The 14,999-nt window shown below is 35.3% G+C and overlaps 1 protein-coding gene across 1 annotated transcript in view; it reads left to right on the top strand.

Annotated features, from left to right (window-relative positions):
• LOC145292868 (transgelin-3-like) overlaps positions 1-14,999 on the top strand; it is a 74,653-nt gene that overhangs the window by 26,987 nt on the left and 32,667 nt on the right. Inside the window, exons 2-3 of the mRNA XM_080138976.1 lie at positions 4,432-4,533; positions 14,874-14,966. Of these exons, the coding sequence (XP_079995102.1) occupies positions 4,474-4,533; positions 14,874-14,966 (153 nt within the window). The 5' untranslated portion in view covers positions 4,432-4,473. The remainder of the gene's footprint in view (positions 1-4,431; positions 4,534-14,873; positions 14,967-14,999) is intronic.

Below are 14,999 nucleotides of genomic sequence, written 5' to 3'. Positions count from 1 at the left end.
TTTGGTTAACAGCCACTATCTTCCTACTCGCGAACGCGTCATCTGATATTATTTTTATGTTTAACAGTCGAGTACATTGTAAGCTCAATGCCTCTCGCCCCATTCCGTGCTAGGAATACCTATAAGGTGGTGAACATATGGAAGATATGTTTTTTTTTGTATATATCTCTCAAATGTCTTTCCTTCCTCTCTATCCTTTCCTGTTCATGTGATGAAGTTGAAAGCACGTAGGCTGCACGAATCCGTGCGGTAATAAATAAATACAACTAAATGAAGCGGCATTTACCCTAAGCAAGTTGAGTCGCCTTCTTCCGAAAAAGAAAATTTCGAGGGGATATTAAATTCGAAAGCAGTACTCAGTCGCTTGTATATCCTAGCCAAGAGTAAATAACATTCTTAGATCTTGCAGGTTTTGCAAGTAGGTATCGATGTTCTTCCATAGAAAGCACCTTGTATTTACAAATGCTCATCTATTTTCTGTAGGACAGAAATTAAATCGACCAAAATATTATAAAAATGACGCTCCAGGTGAAAACCGTAGTTCGAAGAATACAAATAATAAAAAAAATAAAAGTTCTTCGTATATGCATGTGTGCGTGTTTATACGTCTTTTATTGCCTTGTCTAACACCGCTGTTTCTCTTCGTCGCCTTATACGAGTGACCGTTGATCGTCCTATCTGTTTAACTAAGACTTTTTATCTAATTTAAGTTTAGTTTTTAAAACGATGAAAAAAAGTTCGTGCGAAAAATAGGTTAAACTTTCTTTTTCTTTAAATAATCATTTCGACATATTTTTTTAAATTCCTATAACTAATAAATCATATGCTTTCGCTAAAAGAATAACACTCAGAGCAGCATAAACTAAGAAGTGAGCACGAATGGCTCTTACAATTGCTTTACCACTTAGCACGTGCTTGATTGCGTTTTCAGCATACACAAATTCAAAAAGTTCTTGCAATCCAGAATCTATCATCAAATGACCAATTGATTCCAGCAAGCTCATCTGTGTATGGAGCCCACCAAATCGCAAGACAAATGATTTCAATGGACTGGAACTCGGCTGTGACTCGACTATCATCAAAGTGGCTGATAAAATGTTAGAATTAGTGTAATGTTTTTCTTGGCTAAACCATTAATGTAACATAAGGTTGAGTACACGCAGGTTGAGTTATCATTGTCTTTGCCTGCAAATATTTTCTTGAAAAAGATCAACAATGTTTTAGGAACATATTCAAGAATCACATCCCGTTCAAGATCATTCTTGGACGGGTAATATTCTTAACTTGTCTGGATACTTTTACTCTCATTCTTGATAAGCTTGACAGTCGTTTTTATGATTCTAATGGCCTCTGATTCTGAATTGTCTGTTGAGCGGCTCTGTGCATAGAATTCATGGAGAAGGTAATAACATTAGGTTTCCCATTAATTTCTGTCACTATGATTTTGTCTTTGAAACAAGGTCAGCTACATAAACTATTCTACCTTTAACAGTGGATGCCCAGCCACCATTTTTTTTTTTTTGGATTATGTCCCAAACTTTTAACACTCTCTTCTTGAACTCAATAGTTTCTACCTGGGAAACATCAACACTTTTTCTTTCTATCAGTTTTTACTCCAGAACCACAAAAAAGACAATGTTCCTTAAAGAGCGGATTGCACGGGATGGCATTTCATCATGGGTCGACCTGTTGTTCCGGTCAATTTCTATGTATTTGGGGTTGATCCAACGCTGTCTGCATTTCTTGTGAAGACAATGACCAATCTGAATCATGATATTCTCTCTACGTTGTTCAGAAGCTCTGTTAATGGAATCGATTTCCTTCTGCCTAACGATGAATGTTTCTTCGTTACTGGACAGTTCATTGTTGCAAATAGCACATTTGTCAACATCCGTTATTATCGATACTTCGCTTTGGTCAACCTGAAATTATAATATCACAGTATGTTAAGCTCCTGCAATAATACATCAAAAGAGATAAAACTAAGGCATAAGAAGTTATAATCATATTTAACTTGATCCAATTTCACATTGCTGCATTTGTTATCTTTAAAAATCAATTTACAGTATTAAGTAGAAAGAGAGGAGATTAGCATAGGCGACAATCTTTAAAAGTGGCGGCCGTTGACACTTTCGGCATGGTTAAATTGTGGCAACCTGTTTTCTTTTTTTTTTTTTTTTATCTTAGAGAGGTTATTTATGCCTATATCCAAGTTAAAAACCTTTGTTTATAATTTGATGAAATTCAGCCAGAAGTCCAGCTAGATTGATCGGACTATAATGGCATTTAAACACGTTTCCCTATATATATATATATATATATATATATATATATATATATATATATATATATATATATATATAGGGAAACGTGTCCTGAAGAGTCCTAGAATGGATGAAACGCAGAATATTCTGTATAGCTTAATCGCCATATATATTTTATAACTAACTAACTAGCTCTACCTACGTATCGAGCACTTTTGAAGTAAATACTTTTTTAAGCTTACGCATAAATTCATACTTTCGTATATTAATTTTATGTGAGTAAATGAAGTAGTTATATATATATATATATATATATATATATATATATATAGAGAGAGATAGATAGATAGATAGATAGATATTATATATATATATATATATATATATATATATATATATATATATATACAAATATATATATATTTAGTAATGTGATTGATAATTTAAAATTTAAATTAGAATTAAAAATTAAAAATCTGTTTCATAAGAAGGGACAACAACAAAGTCAATAATTTGTACGATTGTTTCGAAAACGATGTTTTTATTGTGATAGACATTAAGCCACGGATAATAATTTTGACATATAGTTTTTTTTTTAAACAAAGTCTCCTCATCAGCAAAAGTATTGAGTGTTTTTTTTTTATATGTAAAAGACACCATAAATAAACCTAGCAATTTTTAAGTAAGGCAAATGTATCTTTTAATTGTTCGCCTTTTGAAAACCGTAAATATCGTTAAAGCATTCATTTGGATGTTGATTGTAGCTTATAAATGTCCGAAAATCAAATCAAATGTACATATATATATATATATATATATATATATATATATATATATATATATATATATATATATATACATATATATGTATGCGCATACGTACGTATATATATATATATATATATATATATATACATATATATATATACATATATATGTATGCGCATACGTATATATATATATATATATATATATATATACCGTATATGTATAAATATATGCATATTTATATATGTGTATACTTGTATATATATACGCATATATATATATATATATATATATATATACGCATATATATATATATTATTACAAAATTTTAACCAAAATGCTAATATATTAAAATTCCAGTAATGTTCATATACCAATAAATTAAACTCAATATTAATTGACTCAATTAAATTTTATGATTAACAGTTTACATAATCGAGCATGCATATAATATTTTCGCAAAATCAAGAAAACAAATATAAAATAAGAACATCTTATGGTGTATTTCCTTGTGCGTAACAATTGTTTCATAACTATTTAGACAAAATTAAATATTATATCATATAAAAGTATTCCCCAAATAGCTACTCTTCAGACACTAAAATACATTTATTATACACATATGAGTATATTCATAATCCCTATTTTAAGGCATCAAGCAGCTAGAATCGCCTCTTACTCATCAATTTTATTTTATTTTTTGTTTATTTATTTTTCGATTGCAATGTGCATATATGTATATTCATATATGTATATTCATATATGTAAATTGATATATATATATATATATATATATATATATATATATATATATACATATATATATATATACGTGTGTGTGTATGTATGTGTGTGTGCATGTGCGTAACGTTTTATCGGAAAACATATTTAAATGCCATGATCGATAGAATAAAATAATTTGAATTATTAAAATACTTGCTGCGATGCTAACTGATGTCCGGACTACCGGAAGTTAACAAAAAATAAAATACATACAATAGAAAGAAAATATATGCCGACTTCTAACTACTACAGAATTCGGGGGATTATTGTATTGCAAAGTAAGTGTGGATGTATTTAATCTAAAAATGCAGATAAAATCCGCTTTATAACTTATATAAATATGTTCTCGATAAAAAAAAATAACTACTCAATGTATCAACAAGAAAGGTCCCATACGTGGGCTGTGAAACTCTTGAAAGAATTTCTTTCTACGTGTTAATGAAATCCAAGTTGTGAAAATTATAATTAATGAGCTGTTATAATGAGCTGTGAAAATTATAATTAGTGAGTTGTATGCAAATCGTTACCAATAAAAGACAAACATTTGGAAAATAAGTAAATATTTGTGTGTCTATTCCTTTTAACGATATTCGTTTCTCCGCATTATACGTTTCAGATATCTTTTTGGTAAAACAGTACCGTCACTCCCGCTCTAAAAATGGCAAACAGGGCAAAGAAATCCGGTCTTGGAGCCGATATTGAACGCAAGATGGAGGAGGTAAGTCCTGTTATTTTTATAATAGGGGTATAAGTAAAAACTTCGTTTCGTTTAGGGGCACAAATAAACCATGCTACTTGACTTGTGTTTCGGAATTTTATTTAGATGAAAATTGATAATTTGTATTATTTGAATTATTCAACCTATTGTTGCCATCTTGAGTGTTATTCTCACAGATTTCCGAGTTCCATAGAAAGATTCTCGAGTTCCACAATAGGTACCTGAAGAAGATCGAAAGTTGCATCGACTGAGACGCGAGAAAAATATCCAAGTTGAAAACAGTTGTTCAAATAATTCGAATGATACATACTTAAATTGTGCCTTTAAATTTTCATGGAAATTATGAATAACTTCTTATTTGACAGTTTGAAGGCGTTGAAATTACTTTAAAATAAATGTCTTGACATAATAATTATGTGTCAGCCATTAATTCTGATTCCCTGATTTCTATCGTGACATATTGCGACAATCGAAATTCATTGCGATTTACAGATTTCAAGTTTGAATTAAAGGCAAAAGAAACTATTGACAACATAAAAAATCTGAAAGGAAATAAAGTTGTGAAATCAGTCAAAATCAATTTATTTTATGTATGACGTCATTTGCGTTATAAACACAAAATAGACTTCGTGGCCTTTTCTCTTCCCTGCAACCTCTTTCACACAAAAGAGACGTAGCGAGCCTGTCTTTGTTCTATCGTTATTTCCATGGTAAGTGCTCGTCTGAGCTCCATTCTCTGGTCCCTCCTCGCCAATCTTTTTAAAAAAACACCGGACTAACTGAAACCACCGTCAATAATTTCCCCACTCCTTATCTGTGCCTAAATCAAAACGTAGATTCCATGAACAAGCTTCTTTCTTAGAACTGCACGCCTGTGGAACTCTGTTCCGCTTGCCTGTTTCCCTCCCGACTTCAACCTGGATGTCTTCAAGTCCAACACAATCAAATTCCTGATGAATCGCCCGCCCCCTAAGTAATGACACCTTATCAATTCTCCAATACTATTGCTACACTATCCCTTTGATTACTGTACACACAATAACCCTTATCCCCGAGTGGCCATTGGGCCTTGATAAGTGGTGAACTCCATGTAAAAAAAACAAACAAACAATTTAATAGTTAATAGAAAAGAGGAATAGAGTGTTCGTCCGTCGAAACAACAAGGACCATCTGATCATCCTGCGTTAGCACTGCTTGATTCCAGTAACAAAAAGTTCAGGACGATTGGAATTAGTGACTGGATAATAAGCACATACAGCACCTGGTATTCCCGAATGCTCACAGATTTTAGTACTAACCAGGCTCAACGATGTTTAACTTCGGTGATCTGACGGGAACATTATTGTGCTGCATATAATAGAATATATAAGCATACGAAGTTACTCTTAGGATTGGTCTTTAGTAGTATGGTTAGAGGATGACTAAGTAAATGGATTTGATTCACAAGAACGAAGTCGAGCAAAAGACATAAATGATCATCAAAATCTATGAATCTACTTATCTGGTCATAAGAGGCTCAGCTATATGTGGAGTATTCTGATTGGCTGAGATTGTAATGCTCAGATCAATGTAACAGGCCGAGCTTTTTTTCCCTTGAAAGTTTTATTATGTTATGCTTAAGCATATTGTTTTCAAAAGAGGTGACCTGAATCTGACGTTCTCAGGTCAGCCATGTTAAGGTTATCATTGATTGCTCACTGATAATAATCGGTGGTGTTTCTAGGAGCCTAAGAGACAACAAGTCTTCACAGATTTCCATCACTATCCACCACTTTCTATTACAATTGGAAATAACTCATGGTCCCAGTATTCTTTGTAGTTTTCCAGTAGGGGCTTGGTTAGTACTCTACCTTCTCGATCTTTCTATCCTCCTTGAGTCTTCACGACTCTCTTGTGTAGTATCAGCCGAGGTTGATGCCATCACCTTTTTGGAGAGCGTGGTAGATTGTTGTTGTTATTGTTTTTGTTTTTTTTTACACAGTGATCACCACTTATCAAGGCCCGGAAGCCACTCAGGGATAAGGGTTATTGCAAGTAAATTACGTTAGTGTGGAGATTTGATGAAGTGTTTACTTAAGGGGGCGGTTCATTAGGAATTTGTTAACATTGGACTTGAAGACATCCAAGTTGTAGTCCGGTGGGAAGCAGGCAGACGGAACAGAGTTTCACAGGCGTGCAGTTCTAAGAAAGAAGCTTTGTTCATGGAATCCGCGTTTTGATTTAGGCACATATATAGAGTGGGGGAAATTTTTCACAGTGGATTCAGCTAGACGGGTGTTTTTCGTGAAAGATTGGCGAGGGAGGACCAGAGATTGGAGTTCAGTTGTTGTTGAAATAATAATAATAATAATAATAATAATAATAATAACAATAATAATATAGAAGTGCTATCCTTTATTTGGAAGCAAGGAAACTTATTATTTAAGCTCAGAGGGCAGTTACGGATTCAGACATCAAACGTAGGAGTGTTCATTTTATTACATCTATAGTACATACATTTATTGCATTTAAGTCAAGCAAATATCGAATGGTTTAGATATCGCTTCTGTATAGTTATTACTCTTGTTCTTGTAGCTTCTCCTGGTGGAATAGGAGTATCACATCTGTACAGTTTGTTGTTATGCCTAAAATCCTCATCTTAAGAAAACTCTAGAATTAGATGATTAAGCTTTCGTGTGCTTTAGACAACTATTTCAACAATGCGTTAGTTCCTTATATTTTCTTTACTGCTCTCCTTCGATTTAAGACCACGTTTCTGACAAAATAGATGCAGCAGTCTACTTAGATACTAACGCACAAGTACATGCGCTTGATGATTTCAATGTCCTCCATAGTAGCTTGGTTCTTCGAGTTACATAGATGCAGCTGGACGCTATACTCTTCGTTTCGCTATAACTCAATCCCTTTACACAGTTATGTTCCCGACTTACTTCCCAGATCGTGAATATCAACAAGTTTCACTTCTAGACCTATACCTAACCTATACCTGCATGAAGATTGTGTGAAAAATGTGTATACTCCACTTGGAAATGCCGACCACCTTGTGATATCAGTAAACATCACACTTTCATCTCGACCCCATGTTGTCCTTGATTTACATGCATCCAAATAGCATTTTAATGTGGAAGTGCCTCATGGGTCGATCTTTGGACCTCTATTATTCCTGATATTTATAACAACCTCTCTGATAACATTGTGCCTGAGATGGATATATTTGCCATAATAGGCACAAGGAAAAAACGGGTGTGCAAATATTTAAGGCAATGGCAGAATCCTTAGAAAACAACCTCCAGTCCGTAGTGAAATGGGGCTGTAAATAAATGGTAACATTTAAGGACACTAAGACTAGTGTTTCTTTTCTTTAACAATTACAAGAAGCCTTCTCGACAACCGATAAACTCTTCGGTTAAACATTCACGGGCAATATGAATAGGAACAAATACATTGAGAACATTGCAAACGCTGTTGCAAAGAAGATAGACTCCCTCTACCATGCTAGAAAATTTTTCATGTCCGAGAATACTCTGTATCGCTATACGGCTACTATTTGCCCACACGTGGAGTATTGCTGCATCTACCACTAGTCTCTCCCTCTTAGACAGAGTCCAAGAAAGAGTATCTAATCTAATAGGTCCCACATTGTCAACTAAGCTCCAACCTCTGTCCCATCGTCGTAATGTTGCATGGCTGTGCCTGTATTTTAATGAAATGTGCTCTGATGAACTTATCACACTACATACTCCCGATAAACTCATTTAGTAACAAAATCTCACCCCTTCACTGTAGAGATCCCTAGATACCGAAACGCTTTCTACTCAAACAGATTCTTCCCTCAAACTGCTAGACTTTGAAATTCCCCCCCTGTTACATGTTCCCTGACTGTAATGACATGCAGAAGTTTAAATGTAATGTAAACATATATCTAGCTCATCTCCTTTAAACATGGTCCCAAATAGTAGCCCCATACGTCCAAGTGCCAATATGTCTTGTTTGAGGTGAACGTGAGTAAAAAAGAAAGAGGAGAGAACAGCAAATCAAAAACATAAAAAACTTTAAAGATGATAATTAGAGAAATCCCCCCCAAAGTCATCTAAAAACAGATGTATTTATTAAATGCTAACAATACACAATCGATACATCTTTGCTAAATGATCTTAGGAGACAATATACGACATCTGAACCCGTTTATATTAACTAGCCCCACTATATAATAAGGATCAATGTGCATTTATTTGTATGTAAATATAAATCCGTCCCGTTGCACAAAAATAAAAACTTTTAGTTTCCGGAAGTAACCATTTCAAGTTGGAAGGGGAAGCTAAAACAAAACGTATGTTACGTTTCGGGCGGATGTCTATACAATACCAAATTAACGTACCTGTATATATAGTTGAATCGTGGTGTGTTTAATGTGTACGTGGCACTAATAAATGTATGTTGTTCTTTTATTCTAAACTGACCATATGTATGTATGTACGTTGTATTTGTTGTGTAATGGGTTGTGGTCCTAAATGTCTATTTTATTGCATGTGATTCATCTCATCTAGTGGTGTTTGTGCGCGCGTGTCAGAACATAATACATGTAACAAATACATAACGACATACCTGTTTCTGCTGTTTGTTTCTTCTGGGAGGTTCGTCAACCGTGCTTGGGGGAGCTGGAATCTGTTAAAAGGAAAACTTCAAGACAGGATTCAAGATGATGTAAGATTTTATATCGTTTATTCACTCCCAGGTATTCGTCATAGCAGAAGGGAGTAATCGATTTTGGCTTGGGTGGGGTCTTATATACCTCCATTTTGTAACTTCTCTCCTCTCATGTGGTGACCCATTTTTAGCGTATCTGTCTCTTTTGGTATCCCAGATCTAACTGCCAACTACGCTTGTGCAAACCAAAACACGTGACATATGACACGTCACTTCCAATCACCGTTCACATCTTCCGATGCAAATTTGACCGGTCACAGAGTTTGACAAAGTTTGATAACCTGTTAAAACATGATAGACTGTTATCCCCTCATCACTAGATAGATTGATAAGTGTAATAATTGGAATGTTTATTGAAATGATATTATTTATTCATTTATTGCAGACTATTATCCTTAGTGAAACAACAACTAAACAATAAATAAATGATATATATATATATATATATATATATATAAATATATATATATATATATATAAATATATATATATATATTTATATATATATATATATATATATATATATATATATATATATATATATATATATATATAGAGAGAGAGAGAGAGAGAGAGAGAGATAAACAAATAATTCACCGCTTCCGCCTGGCTATTCTCTAACAACAACAGCAACAAAAAGAATAATAATAAAATACATAACGCAAAACACTAAAGAATAATAATGGGGAACTGAAAAAATCAATAAAACAAAAAACAGAGAGACAAAGGATAAGAACAAGAAAAGAAAAATGAGAAGCGAAATAACTACACAGAAGATTCATAAGTATGACAAAAGATGAGAATAATGAAAACACTTGGACATGGATGCGAAAAGGACACGTGAACAGAGAAACTGAATCCCTAATAACTGCAGCACGAGATAACTCGATAAGAACCAACCACATCAAAGCAAAGATCGACAAAACGCAAGAAAACAGCAAATGCAGACTCTGTGGACAAAGAGACAAAACGATGAACCATATAGTAAGTGAATGTAGTAAATTATCCCAAAAAGAATACAAGAACAGACACGACCAAATGGGAGGGACAGTACACTAGGAATTGTGCAAACAACTGCATCTCGAATGCATGGACAAATGGTACAAGCACAAGCCAGCAACAGTAATTGAAAACGAGAAATACAAATGGATAAACCCGTCCAAGCAAGAAGACCGGATGTCGTAATAATTAACAAAAAAGAAATTTCCTGCTAAATCGTAGACTTTGCTGTTCTAGCTAACCACAGGATAAATATCAAAGAAAAGGAGAAACGAGGCAAAAACACAGAGCCAGCTAGAGAGCTGAAAGGGATATTGATTCTGAAAAAAATCAAGATAGTACCTTTAGTAGTAGGAAAACTAGGAACAATTCCGAAAAACTTTGAAAAGGTTTATTTTATAGTAAGCCCCAGTCTCCCCAATGGTTTACTTCTTCTTGCGCAACTGACACTGCTCAAAGACAGCATGCGTACCGCAGATTTAACCGACATAAGTAAAGTTCAGACAGAAGTATATAGAAGCCAGAAGTAACTGTAAGAAAGAAATAGCGACAGCTAAGAGAGAATTTACTGAAACCACCAAAAAAACGTATCGAAGCACAAAAATTAGGAACCCGTAACTTCTGGAAAATCTACACCAGTGTAGTAAATAATGGGCAATCAACAATTCCCCGACTAACCAACAATCACGAGGTTGTTTGCTCAGCAACCGACAAGGCTAACATGCTTGCCAGTCGGTTTGCCTAAAACTCCACACTAGACCCTGCCAACCACCCACTCCCTGACTTTCCTTTGCGGGCAGACGCCACGCTAGATGATCTGAAACTCACCCCTGCTCAGATGTATGCTATCATAAAAAACCTTGACACTTCAGAAGCATGTGGACCTGATCTCCTCCCGACTGTGCTATAAAAAAGTGCTCAACCGAAGTAGCTCCAGTTCTCTCCAAACTCTAGAAATGCCTTAATGAATCTTGCTTTCCGAACTGCATGAAAACTGCTTCTGTGGTACCAGTTTTCAAGAATTCTGGTGAAAGAACTACCCAGTAAATTATCGCCCCATTAGCCTCCTCCCACTTTTCGTCAAAATATATGAGTCCATAATTAACCAAGCTCTAGTGCATCGCCTTACAGATGTTAAACTTCTGACTGACCAACGATATGGATTTAGGCAAGCCCGTTCCACAGCAGACATTCTAACTGTAATCTCTGAACGTATATGCCATTCACTGGACAAAGCGGGGGAGGGTAGAGCGGTAGCTCTCTCTCTCTCTCTCTCTCTCTCTCTCTCTATATATATATATATATATATATATATATTTTACATGGAGTTCACCAATTATCAAGGCCCCATGGCCACTCGGGGATAAGTCTTAGGGGGTGGTTCATCAGGAATTTCTTTGTGTTGGACTTGAAGACATCCAGGTTGAAGTCGGGAGGGAAACAGGCAAGCGGAACAGAGTTCCACAGGCGTGCAGTTCTAAGAAAGAAGCTTTGTTCATCGAATCTACGTTTTGATTTAGGCACAGATAAGGAGTGGGGAAAATTATTGACGGTGGTTTCAGATAGTCTTGTGTTTTTTTTAAAAGATTGGCGAGGGGGGACAGAGAACGGAGCTCAGACGAGCACTTGCCATGGAAATAACGATAGAACAACAACAGGCTCACAACGTCTCTTCTGTTGACAGGGTATGGCATGAGGGTCTCCTCTGGAATAATAAATAACATAATTAAATCCTTCAAAGATAAGAGAAAAACCTAGGTTGTCCTCGACGGTCATAGATCTAAAAAATATGATATAAATGCGGGAGTACCGTAAGGGTCTATCCTTGGACCTCTATTATTCCTAATATTCATAAATGACTTCCCTTACAAAATTGTCTGTGAGATGGGTACATATGCTGATGACACCACACTCTATAACAGTCACGACAGAAAAACAAACGAACACATATCTAAAGAAATGGCAGAAACACTAGAGGATGACCTCCAATCTGTAGTGGAATGGGGACAAAAATGGATTGTCACATTCAATGCTGCCAAGGCTAATCTGGTTTCCTTCAATATCTACAAGAAACCTTCTCTACCACCAATGGCCAAAGACTCTTTATCTGAAAGTACATGTTTCAAACTGCTTGACCTAACGTTCAGAGGAAACATGAGTTGAAACAATTACATTGAAAGCATTTCCAGGATCGCTACGAAGAAGATAGGCTCTCTCTACCGTGCTAGAAAACTACTAACACCCGAAAGTATCCTGTACCTTTATAAGGCCACCATTCGTCCATGTATGGAGTAATGTTGTCACATTTGGGCTGGTGCATCTGCTACTAGTCTCTCACTCCTAGGCAAGGTTCAAAAGAGAGTCGCCAATTTGATAGGTCCTGAACTGTCATCTAAGCTTCGGCCTCTGTCCCATCGACGAAATGTTGCATCCTTCTGCTTGTTCTACGAGTATTTTAATGGTGAATGCTCTGACGAACTGCAAGCACTTGTGCCTCCACGATGTAAACACCCTCGACAAACCCGACAAGCAGCTAAATCCCACCCCACACAGTAGAGATCCCTAGATGTAAAAGATCTTTCTACTCCAGTAATTTCATCCCCAGAACCGCTAGACCTTGGAATTCCATTCCAGATTCCTGCTTCCCCAACTGTACTTGCATCCAGAATTTCAAGTGTAACGTGAACCGACATCTTGCTGCCCAACCCCCTACATAGTACCCCAGTAGCTGTTGTCACTGATAGTAGCCCCCTACATCAAAGTGGCAATGTGCCTTGTTTGAGGTGAAAATGTAAAGAAGACAAAGAAAAAAGAATGGGAGAAATTGGAATCAGATGAATGGCTGGAAAGATACAACGAATAACAATAATTAAAACAGTTGAAATATTAAGGAAAACCCTTGAATGCGGAAACTAATACACATGAGCCACATTTGCGGGCCAGACGAGCTGTTGCTGAGACAAAGCACGAAGCGTTACATGGAATCAAGACGAATGAACTGCATGTCTATAAGTTCTCTATCCCCTCTCCCATTACCCAATCACCCCCCCCAAAAAAAAGAATGGTGCCAAATAGCCGAGAGGGCTCAAAGAGGATGGAAAGACCGAGGAGAGAGCGCTGACTAGAACTCTGGTGGACAAATGCCAAGCGAACTGGTACCTTGGGGAGGCATATTGCTCAAACTCCAGTGGAGACCAATTGCCGTCGCTAGCGCAAAAATCAATGGTAGGCGGATGTTGCCATAATGGAAACTCGTTTGCAAATGCTATCAAAAGAGGTGAAGAGTATTGGAAATCTGGGGAGACTCGTTGTCCCTCAGCTTCCAGGAAACACCGCAGGTTATTCTCAAGGAGAGATCCTTTGTGACCTGTGTGAAAGCTCCTTGTGATCTAATAATAATAATAATAATAATAATAATAATAATAATAATAATAATAATAATAATAATAAAACATTTACGGTGGGTGAGTGTTTTTTTCTGTTACATGATAAGGGCTGCCCCCTTTTCATGTAAGTATAAAAATAGAGAGATTTAGTTAAAATGAAAATAAAATGAGAGAAAGCAGAAATCGAACCCTGGAGATAAGTTTTAAAGAACAATAGGTTTAAATGGAATCTCCAGTAAATTGTGCATTCTGATAAAATAAATAATAAATAAACTATTCATTATTAGAAAGAATGTGGATAATAAAATATGGGTTAAATGAATTAGATATGTAGGTTGAATTCCTTTGTGAAAACAACAAAGAAAAAAATGGGAAATCAGAATGTTCGGAAACGTGCAGGTCGTGCATATGATGGCACGTGAATTGTGGTCACGTTGGCCGGACATGCATGGATTTCTCAATATAGGAAGTGAGAGTTAGTTAGTTAGGGGAGAAACTAAGAGGGAGTTTGAGAACGACAGAAGATAGTCTGGAGTTTGGAATTCGAACGCATAGAAGCGAGACGGTCACTTTGAAACTTAATATGTGAAGCTTTGAATTCCTGAATGCAAAGCCACCAACCGGTCAGTGGAAGAATAAAGGCTCATTATATTTTTATAACTGCCGTCTGCTGTGTCCATCATTACATGAAAATGTATTGTCTATTTATGTGTACAAACTATTTGAAATTCATCATCTAAAAAATATATGTGTTAGAAAGTATATGTGTCTATTTATGTTATACAAACACTCCCGTTCATACGAACTGTCAAAGCATAAATGCCAACCTGTCAATCCATCGGCATAAATGCAAACCTCTCAATTATCGGTCTGTCTATCTAGATATGAAAACACCTTCTCAAAATGTATTTATATGCAATCTCTCTCATTTATAAACTCTCCCTCTCTCTTTATATATACGTGTTAATGTTTCCATGAACACTCTTAAGACTCTTATCCTTACTATCCTCACTAATAAGAACACTTAAGTAATATTAATAATAATATTAAAATATAACATTTCTTGGGGTCATCAGAAATTATAATAATAATTTATATATAAAAAGAAATTACTAACCTAATTCTATGATTTTTATATGTATATTAGTACGAATACTGGTAACGTATATTTTTTCGTGTTATTTTTAACAGAGGATATACATTACATTTTTTTTTTAAATAAATACTTACTTTTATATATTTTTTCAGAGTTACGACAAAGAAGAGAAAGCTGGTACTCCCCAGGCGGTAGTCACATGGATGAACGCAGTTCTGGATGGTACTCCATCACATACACCATGCGTAAGTGTCGATTACTTTTTAGTTATTTATATT

This window comes from Euprymna scolopes, chromosome 14 (assembly GCF_053919585.1).
Source record: "Euprymna scolopes isolate OS-2025 chromosome 14, ASM5391958v1, whole genome shotgun sequence".
NCBI lineage: Eukaryota > Metazoa > Mollusca > Cephalopoda > Sepiida > Sepiolidae > Euprymna > Euprymna scolopes.
This window is presented reverse-complemented; position numbering and strand designations above follow the sequence as displayed.